General features: G+C 33.0%; 1 protein-coding gene across 2 annotated transcripts; it reads left to right on the top strand.

The window, feature by feature from the left end:
* The first annotated feature begins 3,134 nt into the window (after window positions 1-3,134).
* On the top strand, window positions 3,135-18,874 carry LOC136272444 (uncharacterized). 2 transcript variants are annotated; one of them, XM_066074019.1, is made up of 3 exons: window positions 3,145-3,217; window positions 12,439-12,539; window positions 14,039-18,874. In XM_066074019.1, the coding sequence occupies exons 2-3, from the start codon at window positions 12,520-12,522 to the stop codon at window positions 15,126-15,128; spliced, it is 1,110 nt and encodes a 369-aa protein (XP_065930091.1). In that variant the 5' UTR covers window positions 3,145-3,217; window positions 12,439-12,519; the 3' UTR covers window positions 15,129-18,874. The 2 variants fall into 2 exon arrangements, with proteins under 2 accessions (XP_065930092.1, XP_065930091.1); XM_066074020.1 differs by lacking the exon at window positions 12,439-12,539 and having other exon boundaries at window positions 3,135-3,217.
* The last annotated feature ends 749 nt before the right edge of the window (window positions 18,875-19,623 follow it).

Below are 19,623 nucleotides of genomic sequence, written 5' to 3' on the forward strand. Positions count from 1 at the left end.
TTATCAACTGTACATTAATTTTAGTCTGTGTAATTGTGGGGTCTATGGCAGACACCAGCTGTCCCACTTTTAAAATATTAAGGTCATACAACATGTATAAGGTGATCCTTGTTGTCAAACTTATGGATTTTTTTTTAGATCAAATCAGAGTGATATTGTTATCTGTCTTTCCAATCACCGACTCTCATTCACAACCCTTGTTAACATGACGTTATACAAACTATTTGTCCATTTTGAAAAAAAAAATCAGCAGGTTTAACTGTTAAGGTAAATAAACTTGAATTGTTACACTCATAATTTCCGACCCCTGAGTCATATTTTGGTGAAAAACTAATGTATTTTATTTTGAAAGATATTTTTTTCTGCAGTGTATCCACAAATGTAGCATACAAACTCAGTACAATGTTATGAATTGTTAATTCATTTGTTAGGGCCGGAATCATAAAATTAAGATGATTTAGTAAAATGAAATTTCCCCAGCATTCTTCACTTCCAGTACCAAGCTTTAAGCAACAAAACAAAATAACTACAGTAATAACTACTTAACAAGGACTAAATCAATAACTGTAATTAAACTACAGCTTGAATTGACAAGTTAATTTTTTTTAAAGTGCCTAGTCACATGACAAAATTGAAGCCAAGTCAAATATACGAATTTCTAAAAAGCTAAAAAAAAAAGTATAAACTAAACAAAGCACAAGGTAGTGCAAAATAAGGGAACAGAATAAAGAAAATTTATATCAACATTTTATCATAAAAGAGAGGCGGATAGAGAGAAGATGGTGGTCGGGAAATTCTGCAGCTTCAACGCAAAAAATGGCTGGATTGAAACTATTTCTCTTCGACAAATAATCAATTTTATCGGTCAGTTTGAGCACGCTGGTCAGTATCAGAAGGACATGTGCCAACAAATTAAATAAAGACATTTTCGACAATCAAGTACATAAAATACAGTTAACACAATTACACAATAAAATTCCTTATAAATTAATTTATTGTATTAAAACATTTTAAATATATCCTCATGTTTTCTCCGGTGTATGAAAAACGATTCTAGCAATTTGAAGCTTGTTTTTGCTGTAGAATTTGATATCATAAGATCTCTTAAACATCCATTGGATATATCAAAATATCAACGTTTGGAATTGATGCTTCATTTACATGTTGTAAAAGGAATTGCTATACAACATATTGTTAAGCAGATTATTTTGACAAACCAAGACCCATATTAAACCCTTATTAAAAATTTTATCTTGTTTATGTTGATAAGAAGCAAACATTCTATGTTTACACAATGATTTCTGCAAAAATCGACAGATAGCAATGATGTTTACACTCCCTAGACAACAGATCAAGAAAGTAAATTTTACATTTATTCTCAAGAACACAAAGAACATCCAAGAGAGAACAAAATGCTTCTAAAATAAAATATGTTTTCCATTTACTCTGTACAATAATATTTTACTCAATCGGACTCCGTCGTCATCAAAATTAAGACACTAAATCCAGTTTTCAATCTAATCAAAATCCATCTAAGAAACGTGAATTATTAATACAATTATTGTTAAGGTCAATACTCAGCCTTCAGAGAGTTTTTTAAACTAAAGTTTTTAATTCTTAGATTCCATTAACGTTACCTCGCTAGTGACGTCATGAAGAAACGATTGCATCAGCTCAACAAAAATCTAATGATTGCATCAGCTCAACAAAAAATCTAATGATTGCATCAGCTCAACAAAAAATCTAACGATTGCAGCTAAAACTTGCCTTAAAATCATAAAGAAAATTCAGAATTAAGTCAGTGATAAAATGAAGAAAAAATTCAATTAAGAAAAGATTGATTGAAATTTATGATAAACAGGGTGATATCAAGACATCTCCTTCGTTACGATATCTATTGATTACAGATACTATACCATTTAGTTTCAAAGCATAAGATTATTAACATTTTGCAATCACATTCCGATCAAAAAAAATAATCCGCCACTTATTATCACCTTAATGAATTGCAAACTACAAAATGCTCATTTAAATCTAAATATCGGATAAAAACTTCTGAAAAAAAAACTTCTGAAAAGTAACAGATAAGTAAAGCGTGGAATTATGGATTCAGTGAGAAATGTTTACATCTACCAATTATTATTCCCTCTGTTTTTTACGGAAACTTATAGTTAATTCATAGTTCTATAGAAACAGCCAGACTGAAATCTACACGCCCCGTTTATCGATTGGTCGAATCTACAGCGGCTGAAATTGACAAAAAAACAGACAGTACATAATTATATGAACACGCCCTATTTATCGATTGGTCCAAACCTACAGCAACCTGGGAAAAATCACAGACTGCACGTAAGAATCATGACGATGTCAGAATCAAAGTACTTACTTTTTATAATCAAATTATTGATTAGCTTAAAGAAAGATGTTAATATAAACAGTACAATGCTTTCTTTGATGATTCATGCGGGTTTTGATGGAAGCGATAATTGCAGAAATTTTTTTTTTATTTTTTCGGCAAGGTCGCTACCTTCATATCCCGAATGAATCATCAAAGAAAGAATTTTATTTTTTAAATAAACAGCAATATGAAAAAGTTAACTTGGAGATGAACATTGTTGGTCACGTGATCAATTCTTGTGTAGCCCGTATGGTTTCTCAAAAAATTTGATCACGTACCAACAAAGTTTATATCCCGGTGAACTATTTAACATTGCTGTTTATTACTCATTTTTACGTTTGAGAATAACGAATTGTTAAAAATCAATAATACACAATGTTTTGACGCTTACAATATTGCATCCGTCAAACGATAAGCCATGTGATAATCATTGTGACGTCATAAAGAAGTTAATTCTGGGTGCTAAAATGCAAACTAAGGCACTTTTAAAAACTGTCAGGTATTATCACTTGTTACCCCCACCCCTCCAGTTCTATAAATATTTTTTAGACTAAGTACATTTTTGGATTATATTTAAGACTTAATTAAAACTAAAGAAAAATAATAGCTTATACATTGTATAAGTGTATCAATACTGTATTTTCCAATAACATCAAAATCCATGTACATGTCAATGCCAGCTGTTATCTGTCCTCGATTTCCCAAGATTCACCCATTTTTTATCAGCTACATAATCCTGCACACTTCTTATATAGAGCAATGTTGAATGCATTTAAGAATATCCAACAGGCAGAACGAGTGGACAACGAATTTGAGCTGGTTAGGAAATTACCTTATCTATAATATTTATTTAATTCTTATAATCGTTTGAATGTTGATTTCTTTTCAGTTTTGTTTAAAAATTCAATTACGATTACGTTGATTGGCCACAGTTTTAATGTATTTTCTTCGATGACTCGGCATTACACAAAGCAATATCTAAAGGGTGATGGCCGCATACAGTTAGAGAATGTTCTTAGTTAAATGTTACTGTGATACCGGTAAATGCAGTCTAAATACTTGTTAATAGAAGATGATATTAGGAATAAGGAATCATTCTTTGAGTATTATGAGGTGATAATTTTGGTCGGGGCGTGATCAAATCCAATAAAGCCCGAAGGGCTTTATGATAGATTTGATCAAGCCCCGACCGAAATTATCACCACAAAATATTCAAAGAATGATTCCTTATTAATTATATTAATAAAATTTTAAACCATCGTACGATTAAATATTTAAATATAAATAAGCAAACCCCGCTGGCGCCTCAATTTGGCTTTATGAGTTATATAGTACAAAATCGATACGTAGTATTATCACATGCAAAGACACTGGAAAATGTAAATATAAGAAATTATAAACAGTTATTTAGTATCATAAGCATTTATTTATTATATTTATTCGTTAAATGCACCTTTTTGTGATCGGTGATCGGCTTCGGACGATCACAGTAGTGTCCATATGAGACATTCGGCAAATGTTACTATTTGCGCACGCAGTGTGCCTTGTATAACTTTATTTTCTACGCTATGAAAAACGTCATTTAAATCTTTAATAACACATAGATTACACTGTAAAGGTTTTCTTATCTGCTTGCCCGGAAATAAAACATTTATACATTTACATACATAATAATTCAAATCACGTTTTTCGTCACAAAGCATACCTTTTCTTATTAGGAAGAAAGTTCAGTGGTCTAGCAAAGTTATTGTAACAGTTGTTTTTTTTTAAAGATTTTCAAAAGCTTTTCACTCTTTGTCTAAAGAAAGTCAACACAGTCTGAGAATAGGCAAGGCCACTCATTCCTATGGCAACGCATTTTTTAAAAATGCACAATTCAAAAAGAATTTTAAATTGAAATAATTTATTAAAATGCCATGTGACACGGGCCTTTTATAAAATAAAACCTACACAGCATTTTATTTTCGTGAATTCAATAGGCTACATAAGTAATAAGCAGACTTAAATAGTTTCAATAATAGCGCTCTTTATGAGGAAAAATTATTTAAAAAATGCTAGTATGTGTTCATTGTACTTTGAATCACAACTTTCTAGAAGCTAACAAGACTGCTAATGTTTTACATTATCTATTTCTTCATAATGAACACATTGACTTGTTAAATAATTTTTCAACTTACTCCTATAATACATTGTTATACTTTCATGTTAAATACTGAAATCTGATTGGTTTAGACGCAGTTCATAATCCCTTCTATTACCCTCAGCGTTAGCAACGCACTTAGCAACGGGTAACATTATATAAATAGTGCCTGTTTGGGAGGGTAACAGTTGAAATTGACACCCCGAGAAAACCGACGCGAAGCGGAGGTTGACAATGGTTTTCGAGGGGTGTCAATTTCAACTGTTATCCTCCCAAACAGGCACTATTTATTTTGTTATACTGAATGTCTTAATTTTTAAGAAAATTTTACTGCTTTTATATAAAAATAACGTGAATTTTACAGCGAACCGTACGCGCATAATTTTCGCGCATGTTATATTTTTTATTGTTATACTTTCATGTTAAATACTGAAATCTGATTGGTTAAGACGCAGTTAATAATATTTACTATTACCCTCAGCGTTAGCAACGCACTTGGCAACGGGTAACATTAAAAAATGTTACATGCATGCGCGAAAGTTATGCGCGTACGGTTCGCTGTAGAATTCACGTTATTCCTATATAAAAGCAGTAAAATTTTCTTAAAAATTTTAAAAAAGACATTCAGTATAACAAAACTAGAGCAGAGCTCGTGGCAAAGCCACGAGTAGGTCTTCCGTTGTTGTTGCGGGTTGAAAATTATTGTGATATGGTGTCAAACGATTATAATGACTAAACTTTCAGTTCTGCTTTTGTTATAAAACGTGTTGTGATTGAAAGCCTGTATATAAAACGTGTTTTGAAAAAGAAAGGAAGAAAATGTTTTAGGAAAACTATATGTCGAACACAGTTTGTGTAATCGTTTCAAAAATTCTTTAAAAATATGATGTTTAATGGCGAGTTAATTTTCAAAGGGTAGCAAGCATTGTTATAAACAGACTGAGTATGTACTCATGATTCATATCAGGAATTGTATTTTTTTTTAACCGAACCCGCCTGCAAAACACGTAACCTTTTCTATGGGATAACTTCTTTATTTAAATCTTGCTAAATTTTTGAAGACTATGTGCAAGTTTAGATTTATTACGTGCTGACAAAATTTAGTATTTAGTCAAAATTGATGGCTTTTCTGAACTTTTCTTCATGGAAATGTGTGTCGTCTGATATTATTTAACGATACGACTAGATTTGGACATTCAAAATAATATATAATCAGTTAAAAAAAAGATCAGTGGGAGAATTTATGCAAAAGCGAGCATCTAAATTTTACACCGGATGGTGCTATTTCATAGAGACACTGCTATGTAATGTAAATTAAATAACATTATTTACAGAAATGAATATTACTTTTCTCAACAATGCAATAATATGCAAAATCCTTATTTTTATGTCAGTGGGTTGACTAATTAAATTGAAAAAAAACCTTCAATTGCGCTTGCGTAAATTGGAATTCTGGAAAGGAATTAGACAGTCCGTGTTAGAGAAATTCGAAGAAGTTATGAAACTGGTCAGTTTCTAGATCAAACTGCGCATTTATGTATTAAAGGACTATCATGGTTATCGTCTGTAGCCATGGTCCGGAATCTGTATGTGCAGTCATACATTGAATGTACATCGATACACCTTTACCTCCCCACCTACAGCCATACAAATCAGGGTGCAACCTTCATATACACATGCATAGTATTATAGTTCTGGAAACTATTTATCTTGTATTTTAATATACTGGGTATTCATTGTTCAGCTAAAATTAGTATTCCACTGGCTGTAGCTAACCTTGTAAGTAAATTAAGTTGCATTACAACCTCATAATACACAACTTCAATTAAAAGTGTTTTTTTTTTATCAATTTTCAAACAATTAGCAATAACTAAAATCCCCAATAACGCACATCTATCTCACTCAAGTGTAACTTTGAGAAGCGCATATATTTTTGGGAGGCAGATATGTCACTATATTATGGTCTGCAAGTCAAGTGAATTATCATGGTCTTTCAAAGAAATAAGAAATCTGCCGACACTTGCAGTACTTTGATGATTCCTATGACGATCGACTGCATTGCATAATGTTGTCGTATTTACCAAGAACAAAATTTCCTTTGACTTCTTACTTTTAATTATAATACATTATGAATTATTCTTTTCATAACTATAGAAGTTTAGCGTGTTTAACAGGTTAATTTATTAGACACATTCTCAGGTTACGATTTCACATCTTCGATGTGAAGATGATTGACTTCGAATAATAGTCTTCTTGTTTATAAAAGCACCCTTCCAACTGTTACTCAATTACATATGTTCTGAGAAGCGACACAAGATTTTTGGTCGCACGTGGCGATTGAATTAACACAGACTGACCGAATAAACAAACGGGTGGGAAAATGAAACACGTTGAGGAGAAAATGTTACACATATGAAGAAGTCACCAAAAATAATTTTCGACAGATCTGGATATCTTTTCGCCAATTTAAAAAATATCCAGCGCGAGCACTTGTCAGAGGGGCGGGAGGAGGGGGGGGGGGGGCGCAGCAATGAGTTCGCTTCCACACTGAAACGAACAACCATGTAGAAAAAACTACAGAGTGATTAATATGTGACCGATAGAACCTAATCTTAAGTTGTTTAAAACTCATGTGAATATTCTTTAAAATAATCATCAAATGCCTCAATTCAGGACAATTCAGGACATTCTTTTATCGTGCTAGCACCTACTGCAAACATGTAACATGGACCTTTGATTATAATTTGATTTGATTTTTAAACTATCTTGTACGCTATCGTATAATTGAATCAATGCTTAATCAACTGTACAAGTAAAATAAATTTATCTTTTCATCTTAAACCTGTATAATACTTGAAAACATAATAAAATATAGTTCTCTCCGTGCAAAATATGAAACATGAACGCGTGATAAGGACACGAGCCGACCGCGGATCACTTGTCCACTCGCGCTAGATCTCCTCGGCCATGTGCGAGGGATGATCATCATTTAATATTTGTGGGGGGGGGGGGGGGGGGTGTTAAATTTTTTTTAGATATACAAACCAACCATTAATTTATGTCTGACGATGTTTCCGATTTGGAGTAATTTCGTTCATTAATATTCACTTACACTCAAATTTTTAATAAAATAAATACAAGATGGACAAACTTTTATAACAAATTTAAAACAGTTCTTGTATCTACGGCTATATAAACTCAAACACATTCATATTCATCCAAGTGTGCGTCGCGGTGTTTGAAACTTGTGTATTAGATAACCGCTTAACGCTAGGTAGTGCAGCCGTGGCTGATCTCCTCGGCCGTGGACGAAGGATAGATTACGTAAAGGTAAAACGCACAGACACGCACAGCTCAGAACCCAGGAAGATTTGAAAAGTTTGCCGTATAATGACCATATTCTATTAAATAGAAGTTCTTTATTTTAAACTTACAACCCACAATCGATCTACGCCTGATATTGCTTTAGATTGAGAATGACATTGCTTTTATTAATTAACTGAACGATTTCTTAATTGACACCTAATCGTTAAGTCCTTTTATGTGTAATCAAAACTAAAACAATTTTTGAGTTTGCGGCTAAATAAACTCATATTTGAGAGACGCAACTCTCGTGTATTAGATAACCGCTGACCGCTAGGTAGCCCAGCCGCGACCATGGTGACCGATTTTCTCGACCGCGGGCGAGGGAGAGTTTCGTTAATTTGGCCAAATTGCCGCGAGTACTGGTCAACCCGTATTACTTTTTACCCTCATATTATGCACTACCGAACACAAAAACAGTTTTATGAGATCAATAAAGTCACAAACAACATTTTTTGCAGCGACGCCCATATCAAAAAATTTACCGTTTTAGAGTTATGAGGCAAAGACTTTTAAGGGATCTAGACCCCTCATTTTAGGAGCTAGCCCCTTTTTTATGGTATCAAATGAAAACTCTTAATATTCTGCACAACTTTTGTTATATATGTGACTAGAAAAAAATTACAATTAAAAAGTTATTGAGCAAAGATATAAGCAAAATTTTACATTTTTTGAAACATAAATTTCGATATAATTTTTTAAGAAGTAAACATGGGTTAATCAAACATCTAAAACTAGGAGGACAACGTTCAAGATGTCTACATTAAAGATTTGTAAATTAAAACTACTTGCTACGGATCAACTCGGAGCCTTTGCAGGTACACGAGACCCACTAAAAAAATATTTAAAGGGGAATAACTCAAAACCGGAAGTAGCGATTTCAAAATATTTTGTGCTATAGTAAGCTATTGTCACTTCCAATAAACCCTGAAAGTTTGAATAAAATCTAATGACAAACAAGCGAGATATTACAGTTTAAAGAAACGTCTAGAAGAAAAAGAAGAAGAAAAACTAGAGCAAAGCTCGTTGCAAAGCAACGAGTGGGTCTTCCGTTAATGGCGGAAGTAAAGCCGGAAGTTCCTGTAAGAAGCAGAGCTCTTAAACCAACAACAAGATTAACTAAACTAAAAAGATGAAAAAACCGAATTATTCCTGGTACGACTTAACAAAATACGAATAATTTTAAGTACGAATAAACAAAATCCTTTCTGATTTCAAGAATGACTTGACAACAAAAATCCGAATGTGTTCAAGTACGACTTAACAATTATTTTTGGTACGAATTGATTTTACTTTGAACATTACGCTATTTTTTAAACCAAGGACGCGAAATCAAAATTTCCGGAAAAATCAATTTTTAAACCCCGATATCTCTGTAATGCATCGTCCGATTGTCAAACGGATTTCAGATTTGAATTCACCATAACAAGTTCTATAAGACTGTAGTATTGTCTTATTTTGTTCAAAAAAATGAAAATTTCCAAAAATTGGAACTGCTTCCGGTTTTGAGCAAAATTGATGAACAAAATTTAAAACCCCCCAGTACATTATAGAATTGATACATCTATCATCAGTAAAATTTACAAAGCGATATCTTTAAAGTATACGGAGATTTCTTCCGGACAAAATCACTTTTTTAAAATTTAAAAATGGCCGCCAAATTTGAACGGAAGTGACGTAAATGCTGAAACTATAACATCTTTGAGGCACGGTAACTTTACAAAAGCTCTGAAAATTTTATTGAAATCGGATGAAAACTTTTTGAGATATAAAGCCGAGAAGGAGTCAGAAAAAAAATAAAAAATAAAATAATAATAAAAAGAAACCGAAGAAAAACAAGAGGGTCTTCCGTTGTAAACGGAAGACCCTAATAATAATGAAGAATTTCCAACAGAATCAGTACAAGGTCTTCCGTTGGAAACGGAAGACCTTAATAAATAGTGCCTGTTTGGGAGGATAACAGTTGAAATTGACACCCCTCGAAAACCATTGTTAACCTCCGCTTCGCGTCGGTTAACAATGGTTTTCTCGGGGTGTCAATTTCAACTGTTACCCTCCCAAACAGGCACTATTTATATATTATCATATGTTATGTTATTTAAACTTTGCATTATAAATATTTCTAATCTTGCATCCATGACTTTTTTTTCATCATGCATTAAAATTTCTTTTAAAATTAATAGTAAACAATGCTTATAAACCTTTTACCAATACGGTTTTTATCATTGTAAAAGTAATAGTTCCATTAACGATAGAAACCCCTAAAGGAAAGTTGATATGAAATAAGTATTTCCGTTGATTTAGTTTAAATTTGTAAATGTGTTAAGTTTACATAATGTGTTAGCATTCTATGTTAGTAATGTGTTTCTATTCTACTAATAGCCCAGTATTTCTACAGATCGTTTCTCCTATGGAGAGACGATATAGGTCATTTAGACGGCTGTTCCGTGTAACCCAAGCAGATATGTTAGTAATATTTACATGTGTATCGATCAAAGGAATCATATGCAGACGACAGAATTTTTTCTTGGGATTTTTGATACGCTTCAATTATTTATAAAATATCTCTGAGTTATATTCCTAATATTTTAAGGGCAATTTAAAACGATTATTACTACTACACGTTATATATTTTATGTAAAAACACGCAGTGAAAATGTGCTGGGGAGGTCCTAGGTACAGCCGCATTGATCTCTTAAAAATAAACATTTGAGGCAATACACATCGTTTTGACAGAAACTTACACGTGAAATTGACATGGTTTTTAAACTTTTTACGGTTTGAAGTTGTACTTTCATGATCAGTGCGAGACAAATAGCTATTTCTGATCTGATAATTTACTGATGACGTTTGTGGTTTATTGGAGAATAATGTCCGCGGCATCTCTTTGATCTCGGCAATAACTGTAGTAGAAATATAAATCATCATCGACTTAGTATACATTTTAAATATACTGAGGAAAATGAAAAACGCAACATACGGTTCGCAATCCATTTATTGTAAACATTAAATATGAAAGTTGTATTGCACAATTCACACACCATACATTAAATTGATTGTTAAAACCCAGTTTTCGATTTATCTTTGTTCATTGTGCGTTGTAAGTATTATTGCACGAAATTCCAAGGGCTTTTTCAAACACGTAGGACGTAACACATGAGTTTGTTGCGATAAAACACCTTTGGTAATGAAATCATACCCACCATCTAGAGAAAAAATCAAAACCAAGACTATGCCGCACTTAAGCAGAGAAATGCATAATCAGGCAATTGATATGCTGTAAGCAGGCGTTAGTCGGCGTGAGGTTGCAAGGCGTATTAATGTCCATCCTTGTACAGTGAGCCTGTTAAAGTCACGATTCCATCACGATTGTTAATGATCGCCTAAGACCTGGTCATCCGTTTGTGACAACGCCACGATAACAGGCGTTCATACGACTTCTTTGATTGACCCGTTGAATCCATTTGAGCATTCGTGCATGGGACGGACGTTTTGTACGAATCGGGGAGACGCGTGCGCAGCCCCAGCCTAAGCCTTAGAATTCAAACAAAATGCCCTTTTTGGCAAACCCCTTATTGACATTTATTTCAAATGTACATGTAGCCTTTTTATAAAAAAAAAATGCGTTCAAAATTTAAAGAATAGTGTTCGATTAACAAGATTTATAATATACCACAGTGACTATGATTTTGTTTATTAACAAAGAACTGTGAACGCCGTCTAACTAAGAGTCATTTGTTGATAATTTTCTAATTATTTTTTTTTTAATAATGTAAACCTTCATGTATATTTTCATTAAATATAATTTGCTCAAACAAAGGGAAAAAACTTTGTATTTTGGGTTAAAATTGCTTTTTTCGTAATAGAAACTAACGGAAAAAGGATTTTATAAAAAACAAAACATCTTTTCCCTCCGTGAAACAAAAATTGCTCTTGGGGTGGTTTTAAATATTGTTATTTAGCATATTCATGCCAAATAGTTTGCTGTTTCACAAAAAGTTTGTTGTTTCACGCGAGAATGGGGAGGGGGGCATAAGCATACAAACCAAGATACATTCCAAAACAAGCATTTTGCTGTGTAACTTTTCATAAATTAATTAGAAATATGAATTTAAAAAAAACTTTACTTCAATTTCTAACGTAAACATATGATTATTAAGATTTTATGCATATATCGCCCTCTAAATAATATTTTTCTCACTCATAGAGACCAATTACAATGAGGACATTTTAAGACCCCCTGTATGCAAAACTTCCGTTTTAAAAAAGAATTATTTGATTACAAATTGTGTTTTATTAGGAATGAATTAGAAATTGATCATACTTTATAGTAAATAAGTTCGAATTCCGCTGGGTCTTTTATAATTTTTACCTTTCCTAAAAATATTAAAACATATTCTTTTTAATTAAATTTTGTAAAATACAACAATTTCTAAAACGGTGAAGGTATTTTGGTTTCAATTTACATTTATCTTCATTTATAGCGACAGTTGTCCCATATAACCTTAACACGTGATGAATATAATTTACCTTTCAGTCAAGTAAAAGAAGACTAAAGAGTAACTGTAAGCCATCCAGTCCCCTTTCCAGACAAATCAGTTAACATTCAGTTGACTGAATGGCACAGATTCATTCTGCGTGAGTTTTTTTTTAAATTATTTCTAGCAGTCATTAATTTTTGACGGGCCAACGTGACCCCATCTATGAGTTCCAGTCAGCCGAGATCTCAAACCGGAAGCCACGCGTAGAACATATGAATTGAGTCTACGCTTAGTAAAATAGCGCAGAGAGTTTTCATGTTTTCATGCAATTTAGTTAATATTAAAAACAAACATTAAATCTTTCTAAGCGCTCTATGTTTTATCCAAATTATGTAAGAAAATAGACAAATAGTTTTATTGATCAATGGCGATTCATTTCACTGATTAGTAGAAGGGACGAAGGTTGAATTGAAAAAAAAAAGGTTCACAACGCTTTTTGCCTTTTTGAAATGTAGAGAATTTTATTTTAACACTCTATAACCTGAATAGAACCAAACCTCATGTGCGAGCTGTAAATATGATCACAACTGGCTTTCATATTAATGCGTTCTTCATTTTCTCTCTCAAAGACTACCAGTCCACTTGCAGTATGACTACTGTTCATTTCTAGAGAATTTTACACATAGTTAATAACAATAAGTCTGAGTATGTTCGTTCATTGACTCTGTAGTTAATAAACTGAATTTATATTCTGACCTCTGCATTTTCAGCTAAATGAATATAGATTATACATTATCTAATGCGTCAAACAAATAAATCGTTCAAAATATATTGTTCATTAATATCTTAATGTGTATTTTCAGAAACTCGGCTGATCTTTCTCCAATCGGCGATTATTTCACACCAAGATTAGATTTATAAATTAAGAAATAATCTACGTTGTCATATTTTAAACATTTAATTTACCATGTGGTAGTAAATTAAAAAAAAAAGACTTGTCACAATTTTAAGAAAATAAATCTTATCTCTTTAGGTTTCATTTCAAAATGCAGATACTCTACTAAAGGAATATATTAGAAATCCTCATTTTACACACTTTGAAGCAGATTTTGAAAATAATACAAAAGCAATTTTCCCTCAAATTGTGAGATGTGATAAATAGTAAAATCATTTTCTACCGTATATGTAAATTGACTAGATTCTACTATCTGGTTTTAAATGAGGGTCGTCTTAGAATATAAAAATGCACTAAAATTTGCAGTATATTTTGAATATTACAAATGTACATAGGTAAAAAAGATTCATTTAAAAATGTAGGATAGCATTATAATGTGAATAACATTTAAATGCCCTTCGATTTTTAAATTTTCTTTTATGTTAAATCCTCTAACGTACATGTACATGTACTCCTACAAAGTTTTATATGTTGTCATAACGTATTAAAGCATAATGGCAAAGCTCATTTACTGCTCCACGCAAAGTTGTTTAAAAATTCCTTTAAAAAGCTTTAAGAATAAATACATTGTATTTTACGCGCAAAAACACGCGGAAAGGATTTTTTAAGTTGGCCTCCTTGATAGTAATAATTCTATTTTTGATTACTTTTATCTCCCAGTGAACATTTGGATTGCTTTAAAATAATATTCATCATTTTAGATTCAACATGAGGAAGCCATGGAAGCTTTCAAAAGCTATATTAATTACATTAGGCTGTGTTGGATTTGCGCTAATGATAATTTTTCCTAAAAATCATTTGACACAAAAAAGACAAAACACAGAGGAGGTCGCAGTCATCATGCGCACATTTATTAAATCTAACATTGAAAATGCAAGCATAAACAAATATATTTTGCAACCACATGGAAATTCACAAAATACAAAAGACAGAGACAAGCGCTATTCGCAGGCCAAACAGGACGAAGTAGTATACGATATCCTTCAAAAGAAGAACGGTTTTTTCCTTGAAATTGGTGCACACGATGGTCAATATATCTCCAATACGCTTTGGTTGGAAAAACAATACAACTGGACCGGTTTGTTAATTGAAGGGAATCCTGATCTATGCAAAGAAATAGACAAATTAAAAAGAAATGCATGGCGTTTATGTGCCTGCTTGTCAAATTCTCAAACAAATATTTCTTTCATCAAAGGTGGCGATATAGGTGGTATCGAAGACCACCTTGATGAACACCACATGAAAATATTAGATCGAAAAAATAAAATCTTTGTTCCATGTTTCGCCATAGAACAGATTTTAAACAAAATCAGCGTCCATCATATTGATTTTTATTCCCTAGATGTTGAAGGAGGCGAAATGCCTATATTAGAATCAATGCGATCTAGTCTTAAGTATGGAACGTTAACAGTCGATGTGTGGTCTATTGAATACAGAGTGTGGGACGATCATCAAACTCTTGTTGAAAAATCAAAAGAAAACTTGAATTCCTTAAGAAAATATTTTGATGAACTAGGAGGCTATTTTGAACATTCGCAATTATCAGACGATGATAGTACAAAGGATGGATATGCCCTTGACGTTGTGTTTGTTCGTATCTGGAAATGGTGTAAAACAAAAGTAAAATTTCCAAATGGGACTGACTGTCCAAAAAAACAGAAAGAGTATCGAATTGATGACTTTCTTCTACATCCCTTTCCCACTGAGAAAGTAAAGGACGCAGATAAGCGATATTCCCAAGCTAAACAAGATCAAGTTACATACGACATACTAAAGAAAGAAAGTGGATAGAAGCTCAAGATGGGCAATTTCTTTTAAATGACTTTCTTCTACATCCCTTTCCCACTGAGAAAGTAAAGGACGCAGATAAGCGATATTCCCAAGCTAAACAAGATCAAGTTACATACGACATACTAGAGAGAGAAAGTGAATAGAAGCTCAAGATGGGCAATTTCTTTCAAATACGCTATGGCTAGAAAGACAACATGCTTGGACTCGACTTTTTATCGATGCAAATCTAGATTTATGTCCAAAAATTGATAAATTGAAGCGACAAGCTTGGAGACTGTGTGCATGTCTCTCCAGTGCTTTGGGTTCGGTGATATTCATAAAAGGAGACACAGTTGGTGGAGTGGAAAGTCACATCAATGGACATCATATGAAAATGGTTCAAAAGAAGGACAAAATGGAGGTCCCTCGTTATAGTTTGGAGGATGTTTTAGGTGAAATAAAGACATATCATATTGATATCTTCTCTCTGGATGTTGAAGGTGCAGAAATGGCGGTGCTTGCGTCTTTGAGAGATGAACTGGAATCAAACAGCTTTACGGTGGATGTGTGGTCCATAGAGTACCGTGTTTGGGACGGGAAACTAGTTGTCTATGAGAAATCTCTCGAAAATTTGAATTCTCTTAGACGGTACTTTCATAGTATCGGTGGTTATAGTGAACATTCACAGTTATCTAATGATGAGAACTTCAGCGATGGCTATGCTTTGGATGTTGTGTGTGTAAGAAACAAAGTATTATGTAAAAATTATAAAACATTACCCAACGGTATGGCATGTTCAAACTGAGTTTCATTGACAGCGTTACCATTTGCATTCACGTACTTGAGTTTTTGGATATTGAATTTTATAGAGATTTTTATAAAATAACGATTAATTGAATAATTGAACGATTTTCGGGTTTTAATTGACCACTTGGTACTTTAAGTGTTTAAAGTGTAATTATGGCATTGTATATTTAACTTTTACTTCGTAAATATCGTTGTTGGAATCCTAAATATTTTGTTCTATCAGCTCGACAAAGTTTTTTTTTGGTGTCTCTTAATTTTTTCTTTGTGTGCATTTTTTTTTAATTTCTAAATTCCCAACTCACTTAAGTTGGATACTTCAATTCTTTTTTAAACAAATTTCATCTGCCGTCTGTGTGTTCCAATATTGTGTTCTTCTGCTAAAATTCATTTCTAAACAGATAAGTAGATATGAACAAAGCTTGCAAAAGAATATATTTATCAATCATACATGGTCTTAAGTTGAGATTGTGAAGATATAATTTAAGTGTTTCCTTTTTAAAAAAAAATCTTGAATTAAATCAAATAACCAAACATGGCAAACATTATAAGCAATTGACTGAACGAATTGATTACGATTTCATTGTTTAGGTGGAAAAATACTTTTAAGAATGATCTTAAAGTTGTTTATTAAAAATGTATATTCCATGACTCTCAGAAAAGAGGTTCTGGCTCAAGTGTAGGTCAGAAATGTCATACAGTGTAAATGCACATATCATGTTTAAACATTTTTTGTCTACTAATGCCATATAAAAAAGTCTTTAATTCTTCCAACACTATTGAACGAAAACTGCATATTAAGCATTAAGTGATATTCCTTTCTTTTCTTGTCTTAACTGAGGAAGACGTAAAGAAAATGCTGATCCATCTTGAAACAAGTAAAGCTTGCGGTCCTGATCTCATAAATCCTAGGCTCCTCAAAGAAGCTGCATCTATTCTCTGCTATCCTTTAACAAGGCTCTACAATAAATCTCTCAGTACTTCTTATTTTCCAGCCCCTTGGAAAATGGCCCACGTCATTCCTATTCATAAAAAAGGAAATACCAACGACTTTACCAACTATCGTCCAATCTCTCTTCTCTCTATTTCTGGCAAAATTTTTGAACGATGTGTCTACAATTTCATTTAAGAATATTTTCAGAAATTCAATATCATTTGTGAAAATCAATCAGGCTTCAGACCTGGTGATTCCACAGTTAATCAATTAATAGATATCAACAATGACATAGGCAAAGCTCTTGACTCCAGAAAAGAAATCAGAGTTGTATTTTGTGATATTAGCAAAGCTTTTGATTGAGTGTGGTACAGGGGCCTACTGTACAAACTTACAAACGCAGGGATATCTGGGTCATTATTAAAGTGGTTTGAAAGTTATTTGAACAACAGAAAACAACGATTAGTTCTCAACTCGGAAAAGTCAGACTGGGGTTTTATAAAATCCGGTGTGCCACAAGGATCTATATTAGGGCCTTTACTTTTTCTAGTTTATATTAACGATATTGTTTCCGATATCCAATCATCTATGAGACTGTTTGCTGATGACACAACGCTATACGTTATTGTTGATGACCCTAAGTCAGCTGGACATGTTCTTAACAGTGACTTAGAAAAAATCAATATATGGGCTAAACAATGGCTTGTTACCTTCAACCCAACCAAAACCGAGTCTCTCCTCATAACTAACAAAAAACACAGGAATCAACATCCGAATTTATACTTTAGTGGAAGTCTAATACAAGAAGTGACTACGCATAAACATCTTGAATTAAACTTCTCAAACAACGGACAGTGGGCATTGCACATAGATGATATAGTCAGAAAAGCCTCCTCACGTCTACAAATTTTAAGAAAACACAAGTATGAGCTAAATCGTAAATCATTAGAAACTCTTTATTTTTCGTACATTCGACCGATTCTTGAGTATGCCGACGTCATCTGGGATAATACTACAGCTGAACTAGCTCAAAAGGTAGAACACATTAATATTGAAGCAGCCAGAATCATCACAGGAGCAACTAAGTTAAGTAGCATCCAAACTCTCTATACAGAAACGGGATGGGAAACCCTTCAAAGTAGGCGTCGCAGCCATAAGATTTTGCAGTATCACAAAATAGTTCACTGTCTCGCACCACCTTACCTCACCAGCCTAATCCCCCCGAGAGGGAGCGATACTCACAATTATCCTACAATGATGCAGAACGTATCACTCAGGTCAAATGCAACACAATGTACTACTAAAACTCATTTCTTTCATCAACAACAAAACTCTGGAATAATCTCTCTTCTGCCACGAAACAAAATCCTTCCCTATCAAATTTAAAGCGCATACTGCAAACCAAAAATACAATTCCCAAATACTATTATTTCGGTCATCGTAGAGTTCAGATTCTTCATACCAGGCTTAGACTTAAATGCAGCACTTTAAAACATCACCTTTTCTGTCGCAATATAGTTAAAAACCTACTCTGCACATGCAGAAAACCCGAAACTAATGAACACTTTCTTCTTGAATGCCCCCTAATTACCAATGCAAGAAGGTTGCACTTGAATACGTTACTTTTCCATACCGACGTCAACATATTATTATATGGGGATACAAATCTTTCTTCAGCAAATAATGAAACAATTTTCAAAGCAGTTCACAAATTTATTTCAGCATCAAAACGTTTTCAAACATAAAAATTTCTCACACATCCTACATCTTTTCTATTATCTTACTCACCCTGCATCTCATTTTTTCCCATAACGCATTTTTCTCATACACATTGTTATTTTAGACGTAAATTTTTCATGAACGTGATTACAAAGACATTCCAACCTGGGCACTTCAATGATTTATAATTTGTAAATTATATTTCAGGAGACGGATTCATATAAGTGTTTACTTGTTTCCGAATCCTTGCCTAATTATGTATCATTGTATATATATTTTGTACGTTGTATTCATAATAAACTATGGTTAACACTAACGGATATTCAGCTGTCTTTCTGAATTGAACGTTTTATTATACCTAAGGCAGGGAATTCTTGCTCCAAGAGTTGTTTAAAGAGAACATAATGTTAAAAAAAACAATTGCTTTAGAATTTGAACCAAAAATGGATATACCATTAGAGGAGGGGAGATAATTCAGCTGTCTATAAAAAAAAATAATATGAATAACACTGTGCCAAGTCCTCGGTCCCGGGAGGGTTGAGAAATATTTTCTTTTTCAAATATTCCAACTTTTATTTGCAATTTTAGAGAGAATGAAGGAAAACGAGTACCCATTATTGCCGAGTACCCATTATTGCCGATTGTTATGAAAACAGCAAGATTTCTGCTATCTATTCGTAGTTTTCAGCTACAAACCAAAATAAATAAATTATAGAATTTTTAAGACTTTATAAGAGTTGGGAATGAAGAAAATCTACTTCAAACAGTTCGGAACTCACCTTAACAAAGGTAAGCCTATGAAAACGTATCTCAGCCGTATCCGTGCGATGACACATGCCACTGAATCTTTGACTAGTAATCCATTTTGATGACAGGGTATTTTTGTTTAGGTCCAAATTCGAAGAATATTAACCTCCGTGTTATGATAATTGAACAAAATACGCGAGAAACAATTCCTAATACACAATATTTAAGAAATAAAGCCGAGCGTCTGCTTGCTTGTAAGACGCCATTTTGTTTGCAACCTGTGGCGGATCAAAGATTTATCTATATGCACCT

The sequence above is a fragment of the Magallana gigas genome, chromosome 10 (genome assembly GCF_963853765.1).
Source record: "Magallana gigas chromosome 10, xbMagGiga1.1, whole genome shotgun sequence".
Lineage (NCBI taxonomy): Eukaryota > Metazoa > Mollusca > Bivalvia > Ostreida > Ostreidae > Magallana > Magallana gigas.

Bases quoted from the DNA above. Each gene is read 5' to 3' on its own strand.
- LOC136272444 (XM_066074019.1), top strand. From the start codon at position 12,520: ATGGCACAGATTCATTCTGC. The intron at 12,540-14,038 runs GTGAGTTTTTTT...TCATCATTTTAG, and splicing joins ATGGCACAGATTCATTCTGC to ATTCAACATGAGGAAGCCAT.